Here is a 27,000-nt window from a genome sequence, read left to right on the forward strand (position 1 = left end):
TTACCACAAACATGGATGTCAAGCTGCGGCTATGGCAAGATTAACCTTCTGGTGGTTCGTATTGATATCGCTCCCAGCTTACGGTCACTGTGAATGGCGCTGTTGCATGCCGACTTCAGCTACGTACAATTGAAGGCAGTCGTGGCACTAGTAAGCTTGGCCCGTATTCACAGAAAGAAAAAAATTAGCCAATCCTGATCCTGCCCATCAGGATTGACTGAACATCCGTGCAAAAGAGACACGGAAGAGCCAGAGCTCATGTCCACCTTTATAAGCAGTCTATAGTAATATTGCTCCCTGATGCCATCGATCAAGTGGCGATGATTTTGTCCTATAAAGGCTGCTGCACTACAGGGATAGCTAATGAGCACCACCCGTTGTGAACCTGACAAATTGTTCTTAGCGCTATTTTGAGCAAACTGTTTTGGAAACTGCGGTTTTGTAGCTGAAGTACTTTCTGAAGGCAAGGGTTTGATGACAGCTCGTCTGATCGGGATTAATCATTGTCAAAAGTAAAAGATGCCGACCATAAACATCATCATCATCCTAATCATCAGTACAACAACGACAACAACAGATGAGGTTATGGGAGCCGTGTTAACAAACTTCCTTGTTAACAATCTTCTTCACAAACAGGATTGTGAACAAGAAAGCTAGTGAACAGTGCTCTCGATGGAGGCCAAAACGACTTATGTGTTTTATTGTTTGTTTGCTTTCAGCATCTACTTTTACCTTTGACAATGCTACATTTCCTTGTAACTATTGCTTCAAAAGTGGAATTACTTTCATTTTTTTTTGCGAATGCAAAGTGGTACGTGGCTCGTAGTAACTAAATGTAAAGATAGTGAGTTAATTTGTCCCTTGTTTTACTTCCTATAGCGGCCGTTAACGTCGTTAGCATCACACTTGGTACTAATCTAAAACATTCTATTTTACGTATCTTCTTTACAATGTAATAGACGGAACTTAACCATAACGTACGAGTCTCGAACGACTGAACAATGTCCCTGTACATACACGCTGCAGCTGCAGAGTGTAAGCAAATAAGTTGTCTGTGCGAAGTTATCTGGTCATATTCTTCGGACAAGCACTGCCGTCGTGATAGTCTTTGCATGTGGATACAGGCACTTATCGTGCCTTTACGTGTGTGGAGGTTGCGTCTTGATTAATAGATGGATATGTTTCTGTTTTTCTCCCCCATAGAGTGCCGTTGAGACGAATGAAGTCTATCCGAGAAACATACGATGAGGTTGGCGCACCCATGACTTTTATGGATAGTCACAGCCACCTTGGAAGATCACAAGAAAGCGATGTCATCATAGCAAATTTGACAAACTATCTTGATGTAAGTACCACCCCTATCGCAATTTTAGATGAGCCTTTAACCTATTAAACCATTACACCTGTCCTCAAACCTGTTGAAAGAAAGCAGCAGTTCCTATACGACAGGTGATTTGTTCCTATCTTTTAAGTAGTGCTTGTTGTTTAAAAAAAACAAAGGCGAAATACCTTATTGTTTTGGGTGGTGCTTTCCTCTCTGCTTACTTGTAATGCACGTGTACTACAGCAGCAGCGCCAGAAAACGTTTTAATAAGTCAAAACGCATCAATTTATTGAGATTGAGGTCTAGTTGGCTTTGGGTGTGGGAATTGCCTGCGCCCAAGCTGATAGTGTCTCACTGTTTCATGAAAAGAGAGTAATGGGTCAGAGTTCTGTTCACAATCCTGACTGTTTAGCGTATCAGGACCACTGCGGAATGTTAGACCTCGCGCTTGGTCATGAACTAGCCCATTCGGGTTGGGTTTGCTGGGATGTACGTCGGTTACCATGTGCGCCGGGAACCATGCGATAGTGTAAAAAAGTGTCAGGCGGTCTCTGCTTGATTATACGCACCGCCTCTTTCGAGATTAGGCCAGATAGGAAGGGTCATATGGCTGATCTGGAGTCAGTGTATTTGTATATAAGGCCGCGAGGGGTAATTCATAGTTAGCGCGATGGCAGCTTGTTCAGCCGCCGCTACCATGGTGTGTCTTACCGAAGCTGCATCAAGAATTTTCCCGTGAGGAGCAGCTAGAACAGCTACAAATGAATCTGTGCGGCCATACTGGGCATCATCTACATAGGTGGCTAATTACAGGCTTTTGTGCGTAAAGTCAATGAGAGAGTGGGCTCGTGCCTTGCGTCTAGCCGCATCATATTTGGGGTGTACATTCCGTCGGAAAGCGCTAACCTGAAAGTTCGCCCTAACGGTGCGGAAGAGCATGATGGCATTTGCGTCGATGGCCAAGGGCGCCAGACCTGCGGACATTAATACGCTTCTGCCTGCCTTCGAAGACGAGAGGCGGACGATTTGTGCTCTCCTTTATGCTTCCATTAACTCCGTCAAACTATTGTGAAACCCCAATTGTAGGAGCTGCTCTGTGCTAGTGTCAGTGAGAATTACTAGTATGCGTTTGATGCTTTTTCTCATCAGTGCACCAATTTTGGTCTCCTCCGAGAGGGACCAGCAAAGATTACCCCAATAAAGCTTCGTGCCAAAATTAAACGTTCATATGAATAGAAACGCGACTATTTGGGAGCATCGTAATAAGCTTAATTAGTACAATACATAATACTAAAGCCATAATCAATAAAGCTAAGTTATGGAGTAATATAGAATGCTTATTTCATAGAATATATATGCGTTGTGTTTCGGATTATTGCATAACAGCATTTTTCTCCCTTAGCTCGCGTTGCCAAGCAGGAAGTGTTGGCGAACTTTACAGCTTTTGCAGTCCAGATAGTACAGAAGCTAGTTTACACAGTCGATAGGCACGGTTTCCGTTAAGAACACACTCATGTTCATTATTTGACATCACTGCATCTAATACACTGTAACAAGGTAACATGAAATATTTGTTAATGTTGAAATGATAAGTTTACGGAAATCATGGGCGCTATAACGTAAAACTATTCCAAACTTTTCCATTCTAATTCTGCAATCAGCCCTTCGCGATTGGTCAAAAACTTTTTTGGACCACCTCCACTTAACCTGTCTGTCACGCGACGTCACGAAAACCGCGATAGCTCCCCATCTGATATGACGTGTCCACACTTATAATGCATGATTTGACCGAACGAAAGAAACATAGTTATTTCTGATTCGACGCCTTTTCGCCATTAGCCCTCGGCTATTGGTCATGAGTTGCTAGGATAAACCCATTTCACCTGCCTGTCACGCGACGTCACAAAACCGCAGAAACTCACCGCGTCAAAGTTATCTGTACGCGTTAAAGATGTATTAATATGCCGAACAAAACTGAATTTTCTTCTGAATAGCCACCTGCTGCCCCGTTCCGAAAGGAATAAAATATGGCTGCTGCCGATCGCTCAGGCATTGGCTACTCGCACCTGCCGGCGAGCATGGGTTTATTGGCGTCTAATAGAACTTTTTGCGTGTCCGTGTAACGTTTTCGATCACTTTCGGCATGTTTGCGGCATCGTTCTGCCAACTCTTCTTTGCTGATGATCCGTTTTATCGTCATTGTTAAGCTTCCGTTGCATGCCGCTGCGATTTTCGACCAGCCACCGCCAGCTATGTAAAGAAAAGCGGACCAATCGCAGATGCTGGCACCGCCCTCTTCATCCGGTGGTCGATTTTGGCTGCAGTAGCTCGGCCCCATCGAACTCCTCTCCACTTGAGCGTGCTCCTCGCCTCTTGGCAGCGAATTAGATAAGACAAGGCGTTCAGCGTAAGCAATGTTATTCGTTTTTCAAGCAAACAAAAGGGACCTCCTATGAACGAGGAGAGCGTTTGATTGGTCTGTTTAGACAACCCTGCGGGTGACCGCCCGATTTTCGCGTCGGCGGTTACGTACATTTAAAGTCAGGAGAATGGAATATAAACAGATTGGAATAGTTTTACGTTATAGGGCCCCATCATTATATAGAAACTTCCGCATCCGGCAGCATATTCTGCCGTATCCGATACCGAAATTTTGAACCTATTAGTTGACTTTGAATTCATAGCAATAAATTCACGCTCAAAATTTCGTATACTAAGGCACACGTAATACATAACAAGCTACAATGATTTACGTCACCGGCCGACTGTTGGCCATAAACATAGATTTAAATTTAGCAGGAACATCTGAAGTGCTTGTTGACGCAGTGTATTTCGAATATTTTCGCATTGGCACGCTAGCCGCATTAATATTATTGGAATGACATCGAAATTGACGCCGTATATATTTCGTAGACAATGTTTAGCAAAGGTTCGTCGACCTGTATGGAGAGTGGCTCGGAAAAAGCGATCGTTGGACCAACTCACGCCCCAGAGTGCACCAGTAGTTCCAATAATGCAGGTTCTCCGCAGTCGCATTCGGCCTAACACAATCACGTGTGAAGGCGCAAGGCACAGATTGAAAACACATTCTCTGGGTGGTACTTGTTGCAGACATTTTAACAATATGAAATATAAGGTAATCACGTGTCGGTGCTAAGAATGATCTCTGCTTATGAGAGATATGTATTATATTTTTTCATGTATTAAGACTATTATTCATGGCTTCATATGTATTCAAGACCTCGAATACGACTGAAGTACTTTGGTAATTAATTTGTATTTAATTTGAGAGTTAAATATATACAGTAAGAAAATTTCGATTAGTGCATATATTGTCGAACATGGTCCAGTAGTACAAGCATTTGCAGGATCTGTCAGAGAGAAAGGCAAAGGAAAGACAGGGAGGTTAACCAGGATTATCTCCGGTTGGCTACTCTGTAATGGGGGAGGGGCAAAGGGATGCGATAGGTGAGAGAGAGAAAAGAATACAAAAAGTGAAAAAAGAAGAACGAAAATAAGCTGTCCTGTTGTCTGATTCAAAGCCCCATGTACGTCGTAATCACCAACTGGCTTCTTGAAGTAACCGCCAGACAGAAAGAGAGAGATATAGAGAGATAGAGAAAGGGTTATAAGGGAAATGCAGGGAAGTTAGCCAGGCTGAGCCCGATTGGCTACCCTTCACTGAGGAAGGAGGAATAGGGTACTGCAAAATCAGAAGGAAAGAGAAGCTCACACTTTTCACTGTTACACAAATAAACTAAACTGCCACGTACAAAATAAAATGAGAATGAAAAAAATAACATAAAAATTAAGATAAACTGCCACACACAACTGGTACCACGCACGCTGAACTTACAACCGAGTTTTATTGATGAAACACTCATGCATGTGGGAATAGGATACTGGGGTGGAGACCAACAAAAACAACAGCATCAGAAACGCAAATAAAGGCATGTTTTGGCTACGCACAACTGCCTTTTCTGAACTTTGCGTGAACTGACAATCATTAGGATTGTCATATTCACGCAAAGTATGGTGACCCTCTCATTTTTTTTAGGTTATACTCTGCTGAGCCTTGCGCAATTGCATTTTCCTTCAATTTTAAATTGCATTACGTCTCCAACAGAAAACAATTCCCCTTGCTTGGCCTTTCGCCTTTTCCATTTGTTCTGTGTTCTCACTTTCTATTCTTAGGAGCAGCAGAATACTTGGTATTTGATTCAACACTCGAACTACCCTTTTTTCTGACGTATTCGCCCAATCAATTCAATTCAGAAATTTCTCTTTCTGCCCATCGTATACTTCCAACTGACGACCAAAATATGTTTATATCATGCGTGTTTCCTGCTACGAACTTGCCGCTGAGTGCTAGTGACTATTTCCGTTTTCACTTCTTCTTTCTTGTTATTCTTTCTTTCGTCACCTTTTACCGCGTGTTTATCGTCCATAAGAGAATTTCCCGAGGAGACTGAAGAATTAATCTGGGGATTTACAATACAGCCATTCCTCACCTATAGGCCTCTTAGTCTAGAGGGAGTGTGCCACAACGGAAATGCGCCGGCAATGGTCGGCGTGTGGCCTAAACGGGTTTCTAGCGTCAGACTTCGGATGCAATTTGAATTATCATGACGCAGGCGCAATACTACGGTGACATCACAATTGGCACCCCGCCCCAACGTTTCCGCATTCTCTTCGACACCGGCTCTTCGGATCTCTGGGTTCCGGCCAGCAACTGCTCCGAGGGGGACCACTACTGCAGTAAGATGCTTTGCTTCTGCTTTTCGCGCTTGTGCAGCGACAAGGTGCGGCACAGCGTTAATGTGACACTGCCCCTGCTTCCCGAGCAGCTCCTAGGTACATGCGTGGGGATTGATGGCGTGGAAGAACATCTTTTGGAAGAATAAATACACGTGACATGAAGAGCGCGGCATGGGCCCCGAAGGGCTTGACGTTGGTGAATTCTGGCTTCTTGGTGATCGTCGACTGTGCAGAAAAGAACGCCGGAACTACGGATAAGGAGGAGAGGTGGCCCACAGGCTTAAAATTAACATTCTTATTTTCTTTCGTATTTCTCTCCGTAGGACTCATGTTACACATCGCAAATTTTTCAATGCCGTTCTTATGCTTATCATTGCTTCTCGTTATACAGAGACCATGCCAAGCGCTTATTTGGAGCGCGTGACCTTTCTGCCTCACGGCACGCAGACGATGCAAATTTGGTTGACGTCGGTCCCTCAGTACGGACCGAAAGACACCCAAAAGCCGGCTTCGAGTAGCGAAAATTTGAGCTGGGCTGTGTAAACAAAGTTTGGAGATTATTGAGGACTGCGGCCAGTGCGGAAAACGCAGTTATTAAAACCATGATGCTACTGAAGAGAAGCTGCAAATAAATAATTTTTCAGCGAAGGATACATTCACAATGCAAATATATTCGCAGAGGGATGCGACGGGGCTGTCTTTTTTCTTCGATGGTATTTTGACTGATTCTATCAAAACGAAAACAATGTTTCAATGTGCTAAAATGAGATGTGATCCACCGTATAGCTTTCCGAGCACACTGTAGTAAGCGTGACGACTGTTGTTATTATTGAACTACATGTGGTAATAACCTTATAGAGAACTTCCTGGCGTTTGCGCCTGTCGAGCCCCGTATTAGTCTTGGCAGCATGCAGGCATCAGGAAGCGTACATTTTGAATGGTCAAAGGCTTGGAGCAGAAAAGCACATTTATAGTGGAGTTGTCATATTCGCCACCGTCATGACCCAATTTCGAATATATTGCTAGATAATGACCTGTCCGGAAAACGTCCAGTTAACCCTTTCACGCAGCAACTGACCTCCATTATAAGCAGGTAAATTTTCTAGTAACATCCCCCCCCCCTTTCACCTTACATTTTACTTGAATGCGTTTCGCTGCCATCAGAGTAAATGTTGTTACTCTAAAAAGGCCAGCAGTAAGCTTTAGACGACATCGCCAGGTCTACTTTTCCCCCTTTATCTGAACTACAATGTGTTCTAGCTGCATTTAGTCCATGATTTGCGATGCCTGAACTGGTATACTGCGAAAAAATATGCAGAAAGAAACAGAAAGGAATAATAGGTGATAAGTATGAAATGAGCACAGGTATACGCGGCCAACGTAAAGGAACAAAATATTTAAAGAGGGAGCATTTCTCAAGAACAATGCCCCACATAGTGTCCAAATGAACCACAAGTGCCCCCCCACACACACCCACTCACCCACGCGCGCACGCACACACACACACACACACACACACACACACACACACACACACACACGCACGCACGCACGCACGCACGCACGCACGCACACACACACACACACACACACACACACACACGCACGCACGCACACACACGCACGCGCACACACACACACACACACACACGCACGCACGCCCACCCACACACACACGCGCACACACACACGCACACACGCACACGCGCACACACGCACGCACAAACACCCACACGCACGCACGCCCACCAACACACACACGCGCACACACACACGCGCGCACACACGCAAGCACAAACGCACACACACACACACGCACACACACACACACACACACACGCACGCACACGTGCGTTCCTATTGTTACGCCTTCATAGGCGATCGCGCTGGTGTTCGCGCAGGCCAATTTCCAAGGATGTTGTTTTTCGTTAGACAGCAATGCTACTTTGCCTGCACTTGGTTAATCCTGAATTGTTTGCCATTTCAAGAGGCAGTTCTTCTAAAATTTGAGAATATTTGACGAAAAAAGGATTTAAAAAAATAATAGTACCGGATTTTACTCCAAATTATGAAGAGCAGCAGATGTCTGAAATACAGAAATTATGTGCCTTGCCTCAGTCTTTATATTTGTAGAAACTAAACAGTGATAAAAGCATTGTGGAATTTGTTTCGACTGAAGTTAGTCTAGCTGATGCTCGAGCTGTGCATGGAAGCGGTCAATCTGTAACGGTGAATGACACCTACGTTGAAAAAACGTAATCATTCGGGACAAGCTCCTACACAACCGCACTGCATTTTGCTGTCTGTGTCTCCGCACTGCAATCTACAGCGAAGCCCGACAAATGAACCTGCACTTGATATACACAGAACATAACAAGGATATCAACTCTCACTCAAGAACACGGGACTAAATTTGTGTTTTCGGTGAAGCAGCGAACCAGTGAGAATGCAACCCTGCGCAGTCTCAGCCATGTCTTCACTGTTACTGTAACTTTGAGATCATGCAGCCAAATTGTCCAAAGTCCACGTTTTGCACTGTTTCACTTGGAAATGACGACGCATACCGAAAGGAAACTTTCGCGATTCATTTGTTCTGTACCTTATTTTTTTAACCTTCCCAAGCTGCCAAAAACTGACTAAATGCGACTAAAGCTTGACTTGCGAAATTACAGCTGTGGAGGGTGTTCCAAGTAGAATGGTGAGGCCAATTGAATTCTCTTTTCTCGTAGGAAACAAGTTCAACTTACCCTTCTCTTGACGTAGTGATGCTTAGAATCTGGCTTCGCCCCATGGACGCCCCTTGCCCCCGTCTAAACGTAGAAAAAAAGAAAGCGTACAAAGCCCTTGGTCAGACTGCCTTTCTTTGCAGCGCTGCACCACCGGTACGACGCGTCCAGGTCAAGCACCTACGCGCTCAACGGAACTCGAGTGCGACTGGGCTACGGCAGCGGGCCAGTGGCGGGCAACATAGGTGTCGACGTCGTGGCCATCGGGGAGTGCCCGGTGCGAAACCAGAGCTTTGTGCAGGTGGAGAACAGCCAGGACCGGGCCTTTGCTGCCGCCCAGTTCGATGGCATCCTGGGGCTTGCCTACCCGGCCTACTCTGTGTTTGGCGCCATGCCGGTCTTCGACAATATGGTGGCCCAGGGCGTCGTGCGCCGTCCCCTGTTTTCTGTGTACCTAAACCGAGGCGCCACCGGTGGTGACGGAGGAGAAGTCTACTTCGGAGGCATCGACGCTGACCATTACTCAGGAGAGCTATTCTACGTTCCCGTTTTCAGAAAGGGCTACTGGCAGGTTTCGGCTGACAGGTACACTGCCAACGGCCGACAACCGATTTGAAATGTGAACACCTGCGGCGTGTTACTTTGCCCACGTACTTCTTGTATTTTTTTTGGGGGGGTGGGTGCTTGTAGTAAGACTTGATCGTTCACCAACTGTCGGGTAAAAACACTTTTCTTCTAAACTCTTTTTTTTTCTGTTTCCAGCGAATTACGCTGTTGCTGCTCCCAAACATTTGTATGTCACTGAAAAGTTTTAATTATCTCCTACACAGCCATAAGATGACATGACAGGGGCTCTCGCGAACGTAGGTTTTGTGACTAGCACATTAATAACGTATATTTTCGCCTTCTTATGTTGTCGTCGCAGAAAAAGAGAAGTGGGGCCGAATTCACAAAGCGTTTCGTACGGAAATGCTGTTTTTCACTGGCTGATTGCCTTCGCTAATATTATGTCCTACATAACTATTGGCTGGAACGAATGCTTTTAGCGTAAGAACGTTTTTTGAATACGGGCGCAGTTTCATAAAAAAAAAGCAGCTAAGCAGAGCACTCTCACACGCTTCTTTCCACCCTTGTCTCGTTCGCGCTTTTTTTCTTGCTGTGGCACCTTATATCAGCTCTCCCATATCATACTTTTTCTGCCAGCCTTCGTTAATTGCCCTTAAAATTTCAGATACGCGTTATTGTCAAATGTTCACAAATAATGCGGCTTAAAATGAGCGAAAGTAGTTCGATTGATATAATCTCGGTAGCAAGGATAACATTCCAAAGTGGGTCTTGAAATGTTCTTACACGTGTAATATGCTTGTGTGTGATTAATTTCGCTGTCATTCATGCGAAAGAAGCAGTGCGGAGTGCGCTGTCAATTTTTTAACAGGGAATAGACGCTTAGAATGCTTGTCTTTGATGAAACAACTTATAAGGTACTGCATATTGTAAACATATATTATTATCAAAACACATGTTTGGTTTTGTCTTCTTTGGCCAGCATCACTATTGGGGACAATCATTTATGTGATGGAGGCTGTCAAGTCATGGTTGATACAGGCTGCTCGACCATTACCGGGCCCACGGATGACGTCAGGAGACTCATGAAGATCCTAGGTGCGACGCCCTACACGATTGATATGGTATGCTTTGCCCATCAGCCATGACTGCTACTCACTTGCTACTTAGCCAGAGAGAGAAGTGAAAAAGCAAATATACGGAGGATGACCGGGCTGTGCCCGGTTAACCTACGTATATGTAAATAATTAATCGCAGCGGACATTGTGCGCGTTCTTCGGAAAGCGCTCCATGATATCGATGATAACTATTCTTACAATGCTGAAAGTAGCAAAACGATGCACGATGAAAGTCCTACCTTAGGCCTTTGTGCGTATCACTCTGCGAACATCTCGATGAACAGAACACTTTTTTCTGCTCTGACGTCCTTGTACAACCGAATCACTGTAAAGTGCAGACCTTGAAAAATGAATGTTATGGCAAAGATTGTAGTGTGGTGACGAATAATATTTGTAATAATATTGTATAATACAAAAATTATTTTTATTTTTACTTCTTTAGAACCAGGTCGACTGCAGAAACGCAGATGATCTGCCCGATTTTACAATAAATATTGGAGGCAAGCCATTGGTTCTGAAGGCGCAGGACTACATAGTGAAGGTAAGCGCTTCTTTGGCACACGAAGCAATGCAGTTGAGATAAACAGAAATACGTGAATGGCTAAAACTGTGTTTTAGTACGCAGCACGAAGGGACACTTCCTTGCGACTATTCACCGAGTTTTTGTAGTGATCAGCAGTAAGCTGATTAGACGTAAATGAACGGCCATAACATTCCCTTATTCATTGTAAGGACGGCAGCATTCCCCAGCAAGAAATAATTGTGACGTATTGCTTCAGATGATTAAGCAACATTAACTCGCAGTGTTCCTTCGTGTTGGTGTAGACAGCACAGACATAATGAAAACGTGAGAGGAGTCTTCAAGAACACATCAACATTTGCATTAAAGAATAAATGGTTGGTGCACACATTGTAACGTAGAGCGACAGGAAGACAAGCAACAAGCGAAAAAAGGCTGCACTGCATCCCTGAGCGGTGTCACAAAGTGACGCTATCAAACTCATATGGCAGGGAACCGAGATGTGTTTTGCGTTACCCACTCGCAGGTGAAACGCGATAACAAGATCTCATGCGTGGTCTACATAAAGGGTTACGACTTCGGTGCCAGCCGCGGACCGCTCTGGAACCTGGGCGATCCGTTCCTTGGCCGATACTTCACCGTGTTCGACCGTGAAAACGACCGTCTGGGATTTGCTGAGGCACGCTGACTGCCTCGCGGCCATAAAACGCCTATGGCGCGCAGGGAGCGATCGATCAAAATGGGGTCTACGAAATTTCACGGGTCTTTCGCTTGCGCTAACAAACAATAAAGTTGCTAAAAAAAAGTGAGAGATAGAAATATGAATTTGTTAGATTACATGACCTCATATTTGTCAGAGGTCATTTTGAAGGACACTTACGGGAAGCTGTGGCAGTTCGCAAATCCGAACTGTACATCATTAAAACAGCTATAAAAATTCATTGCAGCCGTCGCACAGAAATAAACGTGCAGAAACTTCTAACCTGTTTTGTCTTGGTTTCTGTTTGGGATACGCAGCTTTCCTACTGACATTCACGCCGTTTTGGTGTACCACGTCGATTCATTGAGTTTATCTCTCAAGAGGACAGCGTGTACGCTGCCTTGCTATGCAGGTGACTGAACTACCATGTTGCTTCACATCCGTGAACGCGCTGCCGATGGTCTTTCGCCAAACTATGCTGTGGCCCTTCCGCAAGGCTGACGCTCTTGTATCAATTCCTAATGAGACAATATTTGAAGCAAAGTTGAAGTAGTTGCCTATATGGCCCTGAAATGCGGGTCTGAAGGTAGACATGAAGCTAGTGGGGCAGTTGAAATCTTGGGCTCACAGCCACGGCTCAGGGTAAATGAAAACAGTCCAAGTCGTCCGCAAAGTTCCTGCACCGGATATCAATGGCCTTGTTAAAAAGCGCATTGTAAGAATTAAGAAAGCTGTAAGGTTTTCGTTGCGTTCGACATGGTTACAAAGGGGCAACAACGAAAAAATGCTGGGCCGCAGTGACACATGTTAAACTTTTTACCCAAGCAAATACACGTAGCCTCTGCGAATATGCCTTGGCCTCTCAAACACGCACTGTATCAACCGCCACAGCCACTCGCGTGCGGAAGCTCACGCCTGACGAAGACAGTGCCGTTGTCGTGCATCACGGACGTGTCGGCGCTTTTTCTGTGCGCTATAGATCCAGACGCTGTAATGTTCTTTGTAGACCACCCTAACAAGCATCAAATATAAGATCGAATGATCCCTGTACAAGGAAAGAGCTACATTGCAAGTGAAAACATGCCATAAACATCACCCCGGTCACGAGAAGGTATTACGCTAAACTTGTTCGTAAGAGCAAGTTCCGGCCAATCATGGGGCTGGACACATTATTAGGGAATGCGGCCGGCTAATTGAATATAGCGCTTATGAACGAAAAGCTCTGTGAGTTCAGCCCAGGGGAAATTTGTCCCAATTCACACACACACACACACACACACACACACACGCACACACGCACACACGCACACACGCACGCACGCACGCACGCACGCACACGCACGCGCACGCGCACGCGCACGCGCACGCACACGCACACGCACACGCACACGCACACACACACACACACACACACACACACACACGCACAGGCACACGCACACGCACAGGCACACGCACACACACACACACACACACACACACACACACACACACACAGAAAACTTACGCTACATGTATTCTCAAGAGCATCTGCCAACGAATCGCGATGTTGGACGTAACAATATGCGAAAGCGGTTGGCCAATGGCAAACTACACGTACGAAAAAAAAGTTTTGCGAATGCGACTCCAGGTGCCTAATGCACTACTGATGATGTAAGGTGGCTGCTCAACTGCACTTATTTATTTTCTTTTATTTACTCGGATCTTTGGCTTCCTGTTCGCTTTGATACAGCGCTGCGAGTTAAATGCGGCGCCGGTGTGGTTGCACTCATATATTAGCGTAAGAACTTTTCAGCCAAGAAATTGCGTACGAAGACCGCAGCTTAGTAAATCCGGCCCCAAGTCCCGCATTCACAAAGTACTTGGTATGCTGAAGTTCGTAAGAAGTCCCGGCCAGTCGCCATGGCAAACGTATCATTAGCGAAGGCGGCCGGTCAATGGCAAAATGTTCTTACGAAAAAAAGAACAAGTTTCTGAGTTCGGTTCTTCCTAGAGCCACATATGCAAAGCAGTTCGCACGTTACAGTGGTTCGTGAGAACAGACACTGGTAAATCCTGTTGTTTAATAGAAAATTTGCAAAGGCGGCTCGCCAATCACAGACAGTTCTTGAGGATAGAAAACTCTTTGAATGTAGCTCCGACACGATTTATTTCAAAACCTGACGTTCAGACACCGCAGAGCACTTTGAGAGAAACTGGAGTCGAGATCACAAAGCTTTTCGTTCGCAAGTTCTCGTCGCCGTTGACTGATAGTTTTCGCTAATAATATGTCAAGCATCAAGCTTGGCTGTAATTTGTTCCTATAGGAACAATTCTAGCGTAAGACCTTTTTGTGAATACGGGCCCTGAATGTCATCCAGATGTCTTCTCGACAAGACGGATGTAGTACGCAGAGGATGAACACTATTGAGATCATTAAAGGGACACTAAAGTGAAAGATGATTTCTTCTGCATCAGTGAATTGCCGTTCTACAACACCAAAAACACCACTTTTACAACTATAAGACGTTTGGCAAGCCAGAAAAAGCGCAAGAACGAAATACGGGTGGCGACGCCTACTTAAGTTCCCGCACCTGGGGGCTGTGACGTCTTGGATTTTGATGGCATCTTCTAGGGCCTACTAATTATATATAGCGGTACAGATTGATTACATTGTGTTCTAAAGGAACCAAATGTTATACATGGCAAGTTTCGGGAACCTTTACTCAGCGAACGCGGCCTAAATGTGAAAAGATACTTTGGAATCCCTGACGTCACGCTGACGTACCGGCGCTGGGGTTTCGGCGCGAAATTCAAATACTGATACTTGGACCTTCATTTTCTCGTCTAATAATTAAGCTATTTTTTTGAAATGACTGCCTGCAGGGTTCTCAAACAATGCTGCATTAGACTAAACTGATTTATTGTTTCACTTTAGTGTCCCTTTAAGTAAAGTCGTTGAAAACACGTTCGGCTATATTCACAAAGCATTTCGTTCGCAACTGATTTTCACAGCCGGAAATATACGTTCTCTATCATTATTGCTCGGCGGCGGCTTTTCGTCTCATAGTGACAAAGCTTTGTGGGCTGAATTCACACAGATTTTCCCTCGTAAGTGCTTTTTTGCCATTGGCTGGCCGCCTTCGCTAACGATGTGTCCAATATCACGATTGGCTGGTGCTTGCTTTTTTTTCATTTCTATCGTAAGAATGTTTTTGAAAATATCAACCGACAACTATTGTGAATAGGGGCCTCAATTCTTACTGGAGGTATAATTATAAGTATTAGGGTTAGTGACGGTTTGAGAGCTTCGTAATTTAGTTGACTCTCGTTTACGCTCATGACGGAGCCACGACAATACCGCCTCTTAAAGAAAAAAATGGGGGGGGAGGGGCGAAGAAGAAACGAATGCCTACAAAATTCGACGGGAACGGAGAGACGGCAGTCAGTGATGCAAAAGCGGGCCGTGCTAGTGACACGCATGTGTTGTTGCGCTGAAACAAAAACCAACTGCTACGGCGTTTAAACACTGCGAAGCTGCATATATAGCTACCCTCCGGCGGTGGTGCAGGTCCGTCCGTCTGCGTGTCGAGTCGACACGAAAAAATTTTCGGCTCCAGTTTCTCGCGAATGCTCTGTAGCTCTCAGTCTAATGCAGGTATCCTGAAAAAAATTATACGGGAGCTGGTCGCTAAGACGACTCTATTACTACGCCGAGTTTCATTTACTTGTCACAATTCGTTAGTTTACATTTAAGTTGTAAACGTCACAGAATTCCCGTCTGCTGTCAATACACGGCCGTCTATGGAGGGAGTAAGGTTACAGAAAACTGCCGTAACTGTTGTTTTAACAAAACTATCTTGAAAAAAATTATATGATAGTTAGCCGCTAAAATGACTCTAACATTACACCGAGTTTCACCTACTTTTCCTGATTACGTAGTTTGCAGTGAAGTTGTAAATATTGTGAAATTCCCGTCTGCCATGCAGCGGTAATTGCACACGTAACCGCTTCATAAAAGAACAAGAATAAATCACTCCACAGTCAGAAGATGTATTCGTTGTCAGTATCCTTCAATAATAATAATAATAATAATAATAATAATAATAATAATAATAATAATAATAATAATAATAATAATAATAATAATAATAATAATAATAATAATAATAATAATAATAATAAATACATAGATGCGCCGATTGAGGTAAAACGCACCACAACTTCGCTGCTCATCTTTCTTCACACTGTGGGAAGGCTGATGAATTTTATTCCCTGGCCGGCTATCTGAAACCGGGTGAAATTATGGCACTGACCTAATGTGTGAAATATTATCGTCTAGTCAGCGCTCCTGCTCCTCACCGCCTTCCCTGTGAAGCTGAAACGATAACGTTGTTTGCACAGGACGCGTGACCATGAAAATACCAGCTACGCTAAACTCGGCTGAGAAGGAGCGAAAGGAGATGACCCCCCGAGATCCACCATCGCTGACGCGACGTTTCCGCGGGTCTGATAGCGCGGCGAGGCGAAGGATACTGCAAGGTAGCGGTAGGCCTCGTCTTCGCTTGTGAATCTGTGTGGTCCTTGCAACGGTGCCTCAGGAACGGCTAAGATGCGGGCTGCTCAATTTGCTCCAGCTTTTCTTGTTTTTGTCGTCGTCGGGGCGGCCCGTGCACAAGTAAAGTGAGTGAACCTCGTGCGCATGGTGCGCTGCTTTCATCTGAAACGTAGCAAAAAGGGCTGCTTTAATGCACAGGGACCTGCGTTTTGATTGTGACAACATTAAAGTGAGATTTAGCTTCCGTATTTTCGCAAAAATTTGCTGCCGAATTTCTTCGTCCGCGTCGTTTAATACTAAACGCACCTCATCGTTGTTTGCCCTGTTCGTTCATACTTTAGCTGCCGACACGCAGGAATACTGCTCCGCGCACGTATAAGCACAAGCTCGCTTCTGTGATGTCGAGGTGTGCTTAAAGCCGTGCAGGAATCTGCGGAACTGCGCTGGTTGATGCACGTTGAAGGGAATCAAACAGAGAAATGCACGGGACGTGCAGTGCAGACGACAGACACGGCGCTCACTAACAACCAGTTCACTAACTAACACTCACTAACAACCAAAGCGCTCACTAACAACCAAAGGCAAGCTGGGCGGTAAACATAAGCACCTATTCATTACAGTTCATCGATTAAAGCAGCGGTTTTTCATTTCTTCGGGGTGAACCTGGAAGGTAAAGATCACAATCGCTTTATTGAACAGTGCGAAGCAAAAAATGCAGCATCCCTGTGAACGTTGGGGAAAAGAAAGCTGTAGTACGAGCTAAATACCTTTTTGACCTTGTTAGAATAAAAATGTACGTCACAATACAGAAGGTGCCCACATTTTTGCGTATCTAGCCAAGCCAATTTTCTATGAGTGCGAGAAAGCGGCGGGGTAACGCTCTGGTGGTGAGCCTCGGAGAAAATGCCAAACAAATTTTTTAGAAGATACTTTTAGACAGCACTGGCCCAGGGAGTTTTACGTCATCTGTGCCCAGAAACATCTCGCTGCAGTGGCTCAGCGGCAGCGGCGTTGGGTGCTGAGCCCGAGGTCGCGAGGTTGGTTCCCGGAGGCCGCATGCTGATGGGGGGGGGGGGGGGGGGGGGGTGAAAAGCAAGAAAGCACGGGCGCGTATATTTAGGCGCACGTTGAGCAACCCCAGGTGGTCGAAACTATTCCAAAGCACTCCATTGTGGCGTACTTCATAGCCCCCCGTGTTTGAAAACATTGCATCGCATGATTCATTCTTGCGTTTGATAGGAAAGAAAATTCTGCGCATTAATAAGGGAATGGTAAATCGTTCTCCTTAGTGTGACCAACAAAATTGAAGGGCTAAATTGCCGTGATAAGGTTGTAGCAAAATGTACGTGGGAGCCTCTCGTAGGTATACTGATATTAGGCGATATTATTAGCAAAAATTCGCGGTGGCCGCAACATTCATATTGGGGACGGATTACCAGCGAAGCTATTTAGGCTGCATACATGGGCTGCTTATTATATGAGATCATAGATTTTTTTTTCAATACGGCGCCACTCTAGGCCGACACAAGCGCCGCCGCGGTCACCGCACCCGCTTCCACGCATCTGCCACAACCGCGCCGGCACCTCCGACGCGCGGGGCGTCGTGACCAGAGAAGCGCAGTTGACGTGCACAGGCGTCGTTGCCCCACTCTTTCCCCCTCTCATTATTCGTCAAACAGGGTTTAAAACAAATAGAGCGCATGAAGGCCAACTTGCTAAACTAAGTGCACCTTCTTATACGGGGTGCTTCACGTAACTTGAGCCAAACTTTACATGTGTGCACATGTCACGTAGCTGCATCGAACCAAGGTAATGTTGTTTGCCGTCATTAGGAGACATTCAGATGATTTTTTTTCATTCCGCCTAACTAGATGATTAGCCTTCCTTAGGTAATCCACTTCTTAATTATTATGTTTAGATGAAAAGTATCAACGAGAAAATTGTAGAGCGACATGAAAAACTCCTGATACAGCTTTCTGTTGCTCAATGCGTACTACATAAAAGTGTTTGAAAGAAGCCCGCGAATACACGCAAAATTGCGCGCGACTGGCCGCTCGAGCAACTAGAGGTAAACGGCTTCGCTGTAAAGACCACCAGGCCAGAACTTCGCAGTAGCAATGCCAACTCTATAACATGTGACAGCATACTTAGATGATGATGATTATTATTGTGACGTCTCGATGGCTGCGCCCCCGAGCGTCCATGCACTCTCTCGTTTATAAAAGTGGCGTCTCTGTACTTCGTATGTCTTAAGAAACTTGTGATTTCGTGCACGCTTTGATGCACTCGCGACCGCCCAAAACACCTCGAGTTTTCTGTTAGACAACTCGAACGCAGGGCTGGGCATAGATACTTTGCAATTGTTTGATGATACGATACAAGATACTCCGGCAACAAGTATTTGAGATACAGATACAGGATAGTACCGCACTTGTTGAATTTCATACGATACTTTCCATTTTTATTTTTAGATACTTCAATACATTCGCAAATATCTTATGTTGGGCTGCTGAGCACGAGGTCGCGGGATCGAATCCCGGCCACGGCGGCCGAATTTCGATTTGGGCGAAATGCGAAAACACCCGTGTACTTAGATTTAGGTGCACATTAAAGAACCCCAGGTGGTCGAAATTTCCGGAGTCCTCCAATGCGGCGTGCCTCATAATCAGAAAGTGGTTTTGGCACGTAAAACCCAATAATATATATATTTCTTAAATTTCTTATATTGATATATATAATGTAGCATCTAACGCGTATGCACAAAAATGTTTGCTTGGAAATTTCGTAATTACGGCGAACCTTGTTCCGGCTGAATGAAATTTCTGTTGCTCTCTCAAATTTTCTTTCTTCCTCAAAATATAATATTTTAATTCTGAATCTATGTGTGAAATTTGCAGGGTGTCGGAACGAAATGTATTTAGTTCTGGTTTTAGTTTCATTCCACCGCAAAAAATTCTGCACCAGTTCCGCTCCGGAACGAAAAAAAATATTATATCCGTAACGCTTCATAACAGTTTTTGCTTGCATGCAAAGTATTAATTTTTCTCAATAAGTGAATTATGTGTTCTGAGATCATGTGTAGGTGCCTTCAGTTTAAGGCACCGAGGAAGATCTCAGAAGCAGCACGCGATCGACTATACTCGCCGAAATGCGAGACCGCTGTTCCGGTAAAACCAACTTAAACGAATATAAACGAAACGATAAGCTCTTCTGCGCGCAAGACCTGGGTTTTCGCTATGATGCAGATCTGCTAGTGCACCGAGCGACAGGACGGATGGATGCTATTAGCGTCCTCTTTCGGCCGGGGCGGTGGGTTGCGCCACTAAGCTCTTGTACCAAACTTTCTGAACCCCTATTGGGAACTTTGTTTTTGTGTGCCTCCGTTGTTTGTCGTTCGTCTACTCTTGCTTACGAAAGGCTTAGATTGGTGCAGCGTTTGAGGGGCTATCGCTCGCACTATTCCTGCCTAAGATACGTGCCTGACGTCGGTTGTTTCTGATTGCCGACTTTCCCCTTGACCCGAAAACCAATAAAAAATATTTCGATTTCGTTCCGAAACAATATAGTAAATAGCGTTTCGGTTACGTTCCGGTCAGAAATATCGATTTTTTTTTCGTTTATCATTTTTCTTTTTGTTCGGTTAGGACACGCTGTGTGAAAGCCAGTAGACGCTCTTGCAATTTTTAAGCTCCGTAAACAAGCACCACGCGAGAGAAACTTCAAAAACAATAATACAGCGGCATAAGAATTTGCGCTAGAGACGCCGCACATATTCGCATACGCAGCACACTACGGTGGCTACAAGGAAGTGTCATGGCATAGACGCAACTAAAAAAAAAATAAAGAAAACAAAAGGTCAGCTGCGCGCAGACATTTGTGCGCTTGTTTTCGTCGTTACGGCGCGAGCTCCACCACGTGACTCTGCTGCACCAAAAGGGACGCGCAGACCTCATCACCTGGCCTCGATGAAGGGCTCCTGCGGAAAGATAAAAGAATGTCACTGTCTTTAGTTTTATTCAGGTGGCTTAATGGCAGTAGTATCAGCTTGAGAAGCGGAGTTTAGCCAGCGTTTATAGTTTCGCACGGTGATGTTGCGATAGGCAGTATCTTGTATCTTAAGATACCGGATACATTCTTTCATGTATCGGAAATATTGAAAGACGTCTTATCATGAGAAGCCAACAAACAAAGAAACTAAAGAAAAGGTAGGAGAAATTACTTGTACTCACTAATCGAATTAAATAAATGCTAAATTAACGGCAATGAAAGTGGATCACGCTTAATGCAAGGACGTGGGATCGTTTTCCACCTGCGGCCAGTTGTTTTTTCATCCACTTTCATTGCCATTAATTTATCATTTCTTTAATTCAATTAGTAAGTACAAGTAATTTCCCCTATGTTTTCCTTGGTGTCTTTGTTTGTTGACCTTCTCATGATACGATTAATAAAAATTGTCCCCTCGGTTAACCCCCTTTCTTCGTGATACACGTCTTGCCTGACGTATCGTGATACAGATGCAACATACCCAAAGAGTAACTAAGGTAGTATCTAAGATACGTGTATCTTCGATACTACCCAGCACTGCTCGAAAGAAGGTGAAGTACGCCTAATATGCTATAAAGAAATGAGTGACCTATGTTATGAAATCCAGCCTCTGTCTGCTAGCACATCAGCCTAATGCTTTAACCCTGAGGCCACGATCGCACGCATCTTTTTCTCGTGCACGCAGTTTCTCGCATTCTTCCCTCGGGGTAGCTAGTGCTTTCAGACGCTGTTAAATTGCACTGCCTCCGGGATCGGTCCATATTTTTCTGTTAGATAATTTTTTTTTTTTGTAATGCGAGGGTAAATGCCTCAGGGCATACAGGGGTATGGGATGGGGGTGAATAAGGATGATTAAATGAATGAAAAAAGATTTGCTGATCTAATGAAGTCCAAGAGGGATCGATAACGTGGTCCCTGCGTCCAAGCAGTGTAATCGCTCGGATTATGCGGCGAAAGTCCCGCTGCTGCGAGGTGCCGGAGCCTCGTCGGCTCTAGAGTGTGTGAAGTTCGCCTATAGTGAGAAACCGGATGGAATACGAAGTTGTAAATTAAGGTCCAAGAGGTATAAAGGAGTGCGCTTGTAAATTGGAATGAATTCCACCGATCCAATTTCAGGTGACATGCAAGTGCGCAAAGTAATTTCACTCGGTCGGATGTGAAAATAGGGATGGCAACGAAGCTGACGCTGTCGTGGGCAGATGAGGCATCTGCGTCCACTTGATTATTTCCAGGGACGCCGCAGTGGCTAAGCAACCAGTGAAATATTATCTTGTGTACGTTGTCAATTGCTCAATGGTGGACTTCTCTAATCTCTGCGACGAGCTGCTCATGTGATCCGTGTCGTGGAGCGGAGAGTAAAATGTTGGAATCACAGCGGATTTACCAGTGATTGGGTGGCTCCTGAACAATGAAATGAAGAGCTGCACGGAGGTCTGCAAGTTCTGCAGCTGTTGTTGATGTTACAGGAGACGTTCTGAGTTGTACGCATTTTGACATATCTTGTTGGAATCACCACCACGGCAAGCGATGCTGCGTTTCCTAAGAGGCAATGGATTGTGTGACACATTACGACTGTTCACTAAGGGGCCGTTTATACCTCAGTGGGCATTGCCATTGTTAATGACTATGTAGTGCCTTCACAGACTGTGTGACAGCGCCAATCCGGACAATTCCAGATTATTCATTCTTTCCTTCGTTTGCTTTCCTTTCTTTTCTCTTTTCATTCCTTCTTTCATGCCCCTTTTTCCCTTCTCCGGTAGGGAGTAGCAAACCGAAGATGTCGTCGGGTGAACTTCAGTGTCTTTCCTTTGCTTTTTATTTTTCAACCGCCTATACTGCTATCGCATTTAAAATAATGTTCTCACAACATCCCCCTTAGTAGGAGGGGTGACAACAGTACTCAAATACCTTTCCTGATCAAATGAGCTACGTAATTGCTTATAAAAGCAATTTTTTCTTGTTCTCCTGCAGTACTCGTGTCCAAGCATATACAGGGGGCCCCAGCTGACTTTAGCCAGAGTTCAAAAATGTGCGAACGCCACATTGCTGGACAGAACCAAGGTAATGTTGTTTACCGCCGCTTGGAGATAATTAAATAACTTCTTTTAATTCCGCCTCATTAGATATTTAGTCTTACTTAATTAATCAACTTCTCCAATATTATAGTTCGACGGAAAGTTCCGATGAGAAAATTGTAGAGCGACATGGAAAACTCTCGATGCGGCGCCCTGTTGCTCAATACGTGCTGCATAAAAGTGTTTTTCCGTGTGTGAAAGGAGCCCGCGATGCACGCAAGGTGCCTCGAGCGGCCAGTCGCACGGCAGTTTTGCGTACATTTGTGGGCTCCTTTCACGCTCGGGAAAAAAAAACTTTTATGTAGCACGTATTGAGCAACAGAACGCTGCATCGAGAGTTTTTTCATGTCGCTCTACAATTTTCTCATTGGAACTTTTCATCTAATTATATTATTTGTGAATTTAATTAATTAGGGCTAATTTTCTAATTAGGCAGAATGAAAAAAAATATTTGAGTATCTCCAAAGCGACGGCAAACATAATTATCTTGGTTTTGCTAAGCTACTTAGCATTTGTGTATTTTTTAACTCTGGCTAAAGTTAGCTGGGACACCCTGTATATTTCGAACTTGTGCGTTCTTGTATGCGTTTATTTTTACTCAAACGTACTTTCAGGATACGCCTTGGCCGAATGCAGTCGGCTCGAGAAAACATCGTTGGAAACAAGCTTCCACTTGGACGCGTCTGGCCGACGGTGCTCGGAAGGCCTCACGGAGAGGGCATCATAACTGAAAACTTGAGAAACTTTCTGGACGTGAGAAATTATTTATCTCTTCATGGCTTCTGATATATGTTAAAGGCACAAAAAAGACAAGTATTAAGTCAATACGAAGTGAACGATCAAGGATCGAAAATGTCTAAGGCGTCAACGTTATTGAGAACAAATCTTTAGTAAGCGAGAAATAGAGGTAAATATAGGACACGAATTAAGACGCTACCGTAACATTCTAGTACCAGTACGATAAGGTCGTAGCGCCTAACTATAATTGTGTCACTAGTACTCAATCGCAGACAATAAAAAAAGATCATTACATTGCATTTCAAAAAGGAAAAAGAAAGGCCCACTGTTCATTTCTATTCGATGCTTAGAAAAAAGAACTAATTGACGCTACCCTTCACAACGACGTGAGTGTTAAAACGGGTTAGTTCTCGCTCGACTCCGCGCCACCCGCGCTGTCGCGTTTTGGTACTTCCGGTATCGTGCTGTGCTGCCCTAGGTTTGCCCGGGTCGCGAAGTTCGCGCTAAGGAGGCAACCACATGCACGCGATATTTGAGTGAGAGCGAGAAGCGCAACAGCAGCTTGCCATTATCCCTCAAGAGAAAAGTGTATAACAGCTGTGTCTTACCAGTACTCACCTACGGGGCAGAAACCTGGAGGCTTACGAAAAGGGTTCTACTTAAATTGAGGACGACGCAACGATCTATGGAAAAAAGAATGATGGGTGTAACGTTAAGGGATAAGAAAAAGCGCAGATTGGGTGAGGGAACAAACACGAGTTAATGAAATCTTAGTTGAAATCAAGAAAAAGAAATGGGGCATGGGCAGGACATGTAATGAGGAGTGAAGATAACCAATGGTCATTAAGGGTTACGTACTGGATTCAAAGAGAAGGGAAGCGTAGCAGGGGGCGGCAGAAAGGTAGGTGGGCGGATGAGATTAAGAAGTTTGCAGGGACAACATGGCCACAATTTGTACATGACCGGAGTAGTTGGAGAAGTATGGGAGAGGCCTTTGCCCTGCAGTGGGCGTAGCCAGGCTGATGAAGATGAAGATGATGATGATGAGAAGCGACGCCACAGACGGACCTTGTCGCGCTGCCGGACCGTGGCTGTATTTGCAGGCTCATAAATCCCTAGGCTCATATTTACCAGATCACAGTCGGGTATCCAATGGCTTAAATGAGGAACGGTGTCACAATGTGCCCGTTGCATTGACCCTCTACTGGTGCAGCAGAGCTTCGTATGTGCACAGGTTCTGTTGTACACTGGAATAACTGGAGTGACGTATCAGTCAGATTTAATTAAACTGACACAAACTGAGACAAGCTCTGATTCACGGTAACTCACTCACAATCAGACTCATGCCAAGTTGAATAATCTCAACTCGGGCAGCTTCAGATTCACGCTTACGTGAACACGGTCTGCTCACTCTAACTCAAGCCCACTCAGACACACTGCAATCAATCAATCAATCAATCAATCAATCAATCAATCAATCAATCAATCAATCAATCAATCAATCAATCAATCAATCAATCAATCAATCAATCAATCAATCAATCAATCAACCAATCAATAAATCAATCAATTTTATTTTCAACATAATAGCTGGGGGGCACATCAGGGCGAAAAGCCGTCCAATGCCGCTTGAGAATGCCCAGGAGCCCGTACGCAAGGCAGCATACACAGGAATAGGTGTATCACATAAAAAACAGCATACATGGCGTACAAACGAGTTTAAAGCAATGTATGGCAACGGCGGCCGCATTTCGATGGGGGCGAAATGCGAAAACACCCGTGTACTTAGATTTAGGCGCACGTTAAAGAACCCCAGGTGGTCAAAATTTCCGGAGTCCCCCACTACGGCGTGCCTCATAATCAGAAAGTGGTTTTGGCACGTAAAACCCCATAATTTCATTTTTAAAGCAATGTATAATAGAGGAATGATACAAAATACTAATAAGTAGAGGGGGGCGAATGCTTGAAGATTCGAATACGAATTTGCTGCTACAGATTAATTATTCGTATTTGCGGTCAAGAAGGAACTATTCAGTATTTTCAATTTGTAGCTAACCGAACATTTCGCCACAACCGAATGTTACGGTCTGGTTGCTGTTCTCCGTCTGCTAAACAAAGTATCGCAAATCATCAGGAGAAAGACAACGGCAAGCGTTTTCGGAGAAATGCAGAAACAAAGTGGTTAATGCAAGCTTTGGATTTCTCGGCGGAAGCCTACATGACAACCTGAGATTTGTGCGTGTGGTCGGTCATTTAGTGTTTCTGGCAGTCTAGTCAAGTAGCAGTTTCATATTCTTTTTTTTGCTGTGCAACTCTCCTTTTTACATGTGTCTACGGCGCAAAAGTTCAGACAATTCTTTTTTGCCTTTTTCCATAACATATCTTTTTTCGGAAACTATTTATTTAGCGTTTTTGAAAAGCTAGCTTTACAGCATCCATTCCTTTTTGGAAAGCTTGTTTGGAACCAGGCTCTGAAGTTGTTGAGGGGATATTCGTGCAGTTTTTAGATGACAATTAGTGAGTGTCTAGTACAGATCATTTGTCCCTGAAAGTCAGTTGTCTTTTTTACACTAGGCTAATTTAAAAAAAAAAGAGTTTTAAATGTGTGCATCGGCATTCGAATATTCGATACTTATTATTACTATTCGATTTGTATTCGAAAAAAGTTAAACAAGTTCTAGAGTTTTACGGGCCAAAACCACGATCTCATTATGAGGCATGCCGCAGTGGGGGACTCCGGAATAATTTTGACCCCCTCAGCTTCGTTAACATGCGTATGCACGTAAGTACAAAAGTGTTATTGCATGCCGAACCATGAGCAGGCGAACCATGAATGAGGTTGCCGACTAATCTTATAAGTTTCTTAATCTCACAATTTAATGAACTCAGTCGGACTCAGAGCCGTGCGCGAGTTTGAGTGAATCGAGGTCAATCCGCGCAGGTTACAGACTGAGTTTGATTGAGCCTAAGTGAGTCCTCGTAAGTGTCGGTGTGATTGAGTCGAGATGAGTTGAAGTGGATGTGTAGCTGATTCACGAAAAGCCTAGGTGAATTGGAAATTCTGTGAGATTGAGTGAGTTCAAATCTGAACCACATGCGAGTACAGTTGTTTTACAAAGTTCACGAAGCTATTTGCTAGGATGAGTTCGCAACAAGAGTGAACTTGACTCTGTGCGTCCAAGAGCGGAGCGGTGTCCATAGGAACTAGTCAGCTTAATAGAAAATACGCGAATGAGGAACTTGTATCAAATAAATTAAACATTACAGATGTAGGGTACTACGTTTGCACCTGTTTCGTGAACTGTAGATTTTAGCGAAGGTCTACCTGCAACTACTATACCGGTTGGCACTTATTATGCTCCTTACGGCTAGCGTTTGCGCGTTTGTCTTTGGCATAGTTTTCAGGCGTGCCACTTCCATGTGAAGAACATGCTAGCTACTTGGCTAGTTGGTGAATTGCTAACACAGTGACTCATACCTAACAATGTTGAGCGAGCCCGAGTGAGTGTGGGTTCCTGAGCCTTGGAGTGTGAGTGAGCCTGCGTGAATCTAATTTTAATGAGTCGGCGTTCAAATGAGTTCAGCGAGGTCTGATTCTGGCTGTGTCTCAGTCCGAGGGAGTTTGGTTGGGCCCGTACATAGTGAGTCTGAGGCTGGGTGAGCTTGGCTGTGGGTGATGTTCAGGATTATAACTAAGAAGGAACCATCGGCTAAATGTATATTTTTGTGAATGACACGTACTGAGTAAGTTCCATTAATTTTATTGTCTTATGCCTTCAAAGATAGCACTAGTCTATACACGAGCCTCCGATTGTGATAAAGGAGAAGGGTGCTACGAAAACGTTGAATTATCAATTCGGAAGATTAAAACTTACAGTACTGTAGTAATGAGTGAA

General features: G+C 44.5%; 2 protein-coding genes across 2 annotated transcripts in view; both read left to right on the plus strand.

Moving 5' to 3' along the window:
* The first annotated feature begins 1,261 nt into the window (after window positions 1-1,261).
* Window positions 1,262-11,698, plus strand: LOC142557037 (lysosomal aspartic protease-like). The gene is made up of 6 exons (XM_075668621.1): window positions 1,262-1,345; window positions 5,959-6,082; window positions 8,952-9,393; window positions 10,355-10,496; window positions 10,933-11,031; window positions 11,537-11,698. The coding sequence occupies exons 1-6, from the start codon at window positions 1,262-1,264 to the stop codon at window positions 11,696-11,698; spliced, it is 1,053 nt and encodes a 350-aa protein (XP_075524736.1).
* A 4,483-nt stretch (window positions 11,699-16,181) lies between these two features.
* Window positions 16,182-27,000, plus strand: part of LOC142590418 (lysosomal aspartic protease-like) — a 41,544-nt gene continuing 30,725 nt past the window's right edge. Inside the window, exons 1-2 of the mRNA XM_075702518.1 lie at window positions 16,182-16,372; window positions 22,981-23,119. Of these exons, the coding sequence (XP_075558633.1) occupies window positions 16,302-16,372; window positions 22,981-23,119 (210 nt within the window). The 5' untranslated portion in view covers window positions 16,182-16,301. The remainder of the gene's footprint in view (window positions 16,373-22,980; window positions 23,120-27,000) is intronic.

This window comes from Dermacentor variabilis, chromosome 1, assembly GCF_050947875.1.
Source record: "Dermacentor variabilis isolate Ectoservices chromosome 1, ASM5094787v1, whole genome shotgun sequence".
NCBI lineage: Eukaryota > Metazoa > Arthropoda > Arachnida > Ixodida > Ixodidae > Dermacentor > Dermacentor variabilis.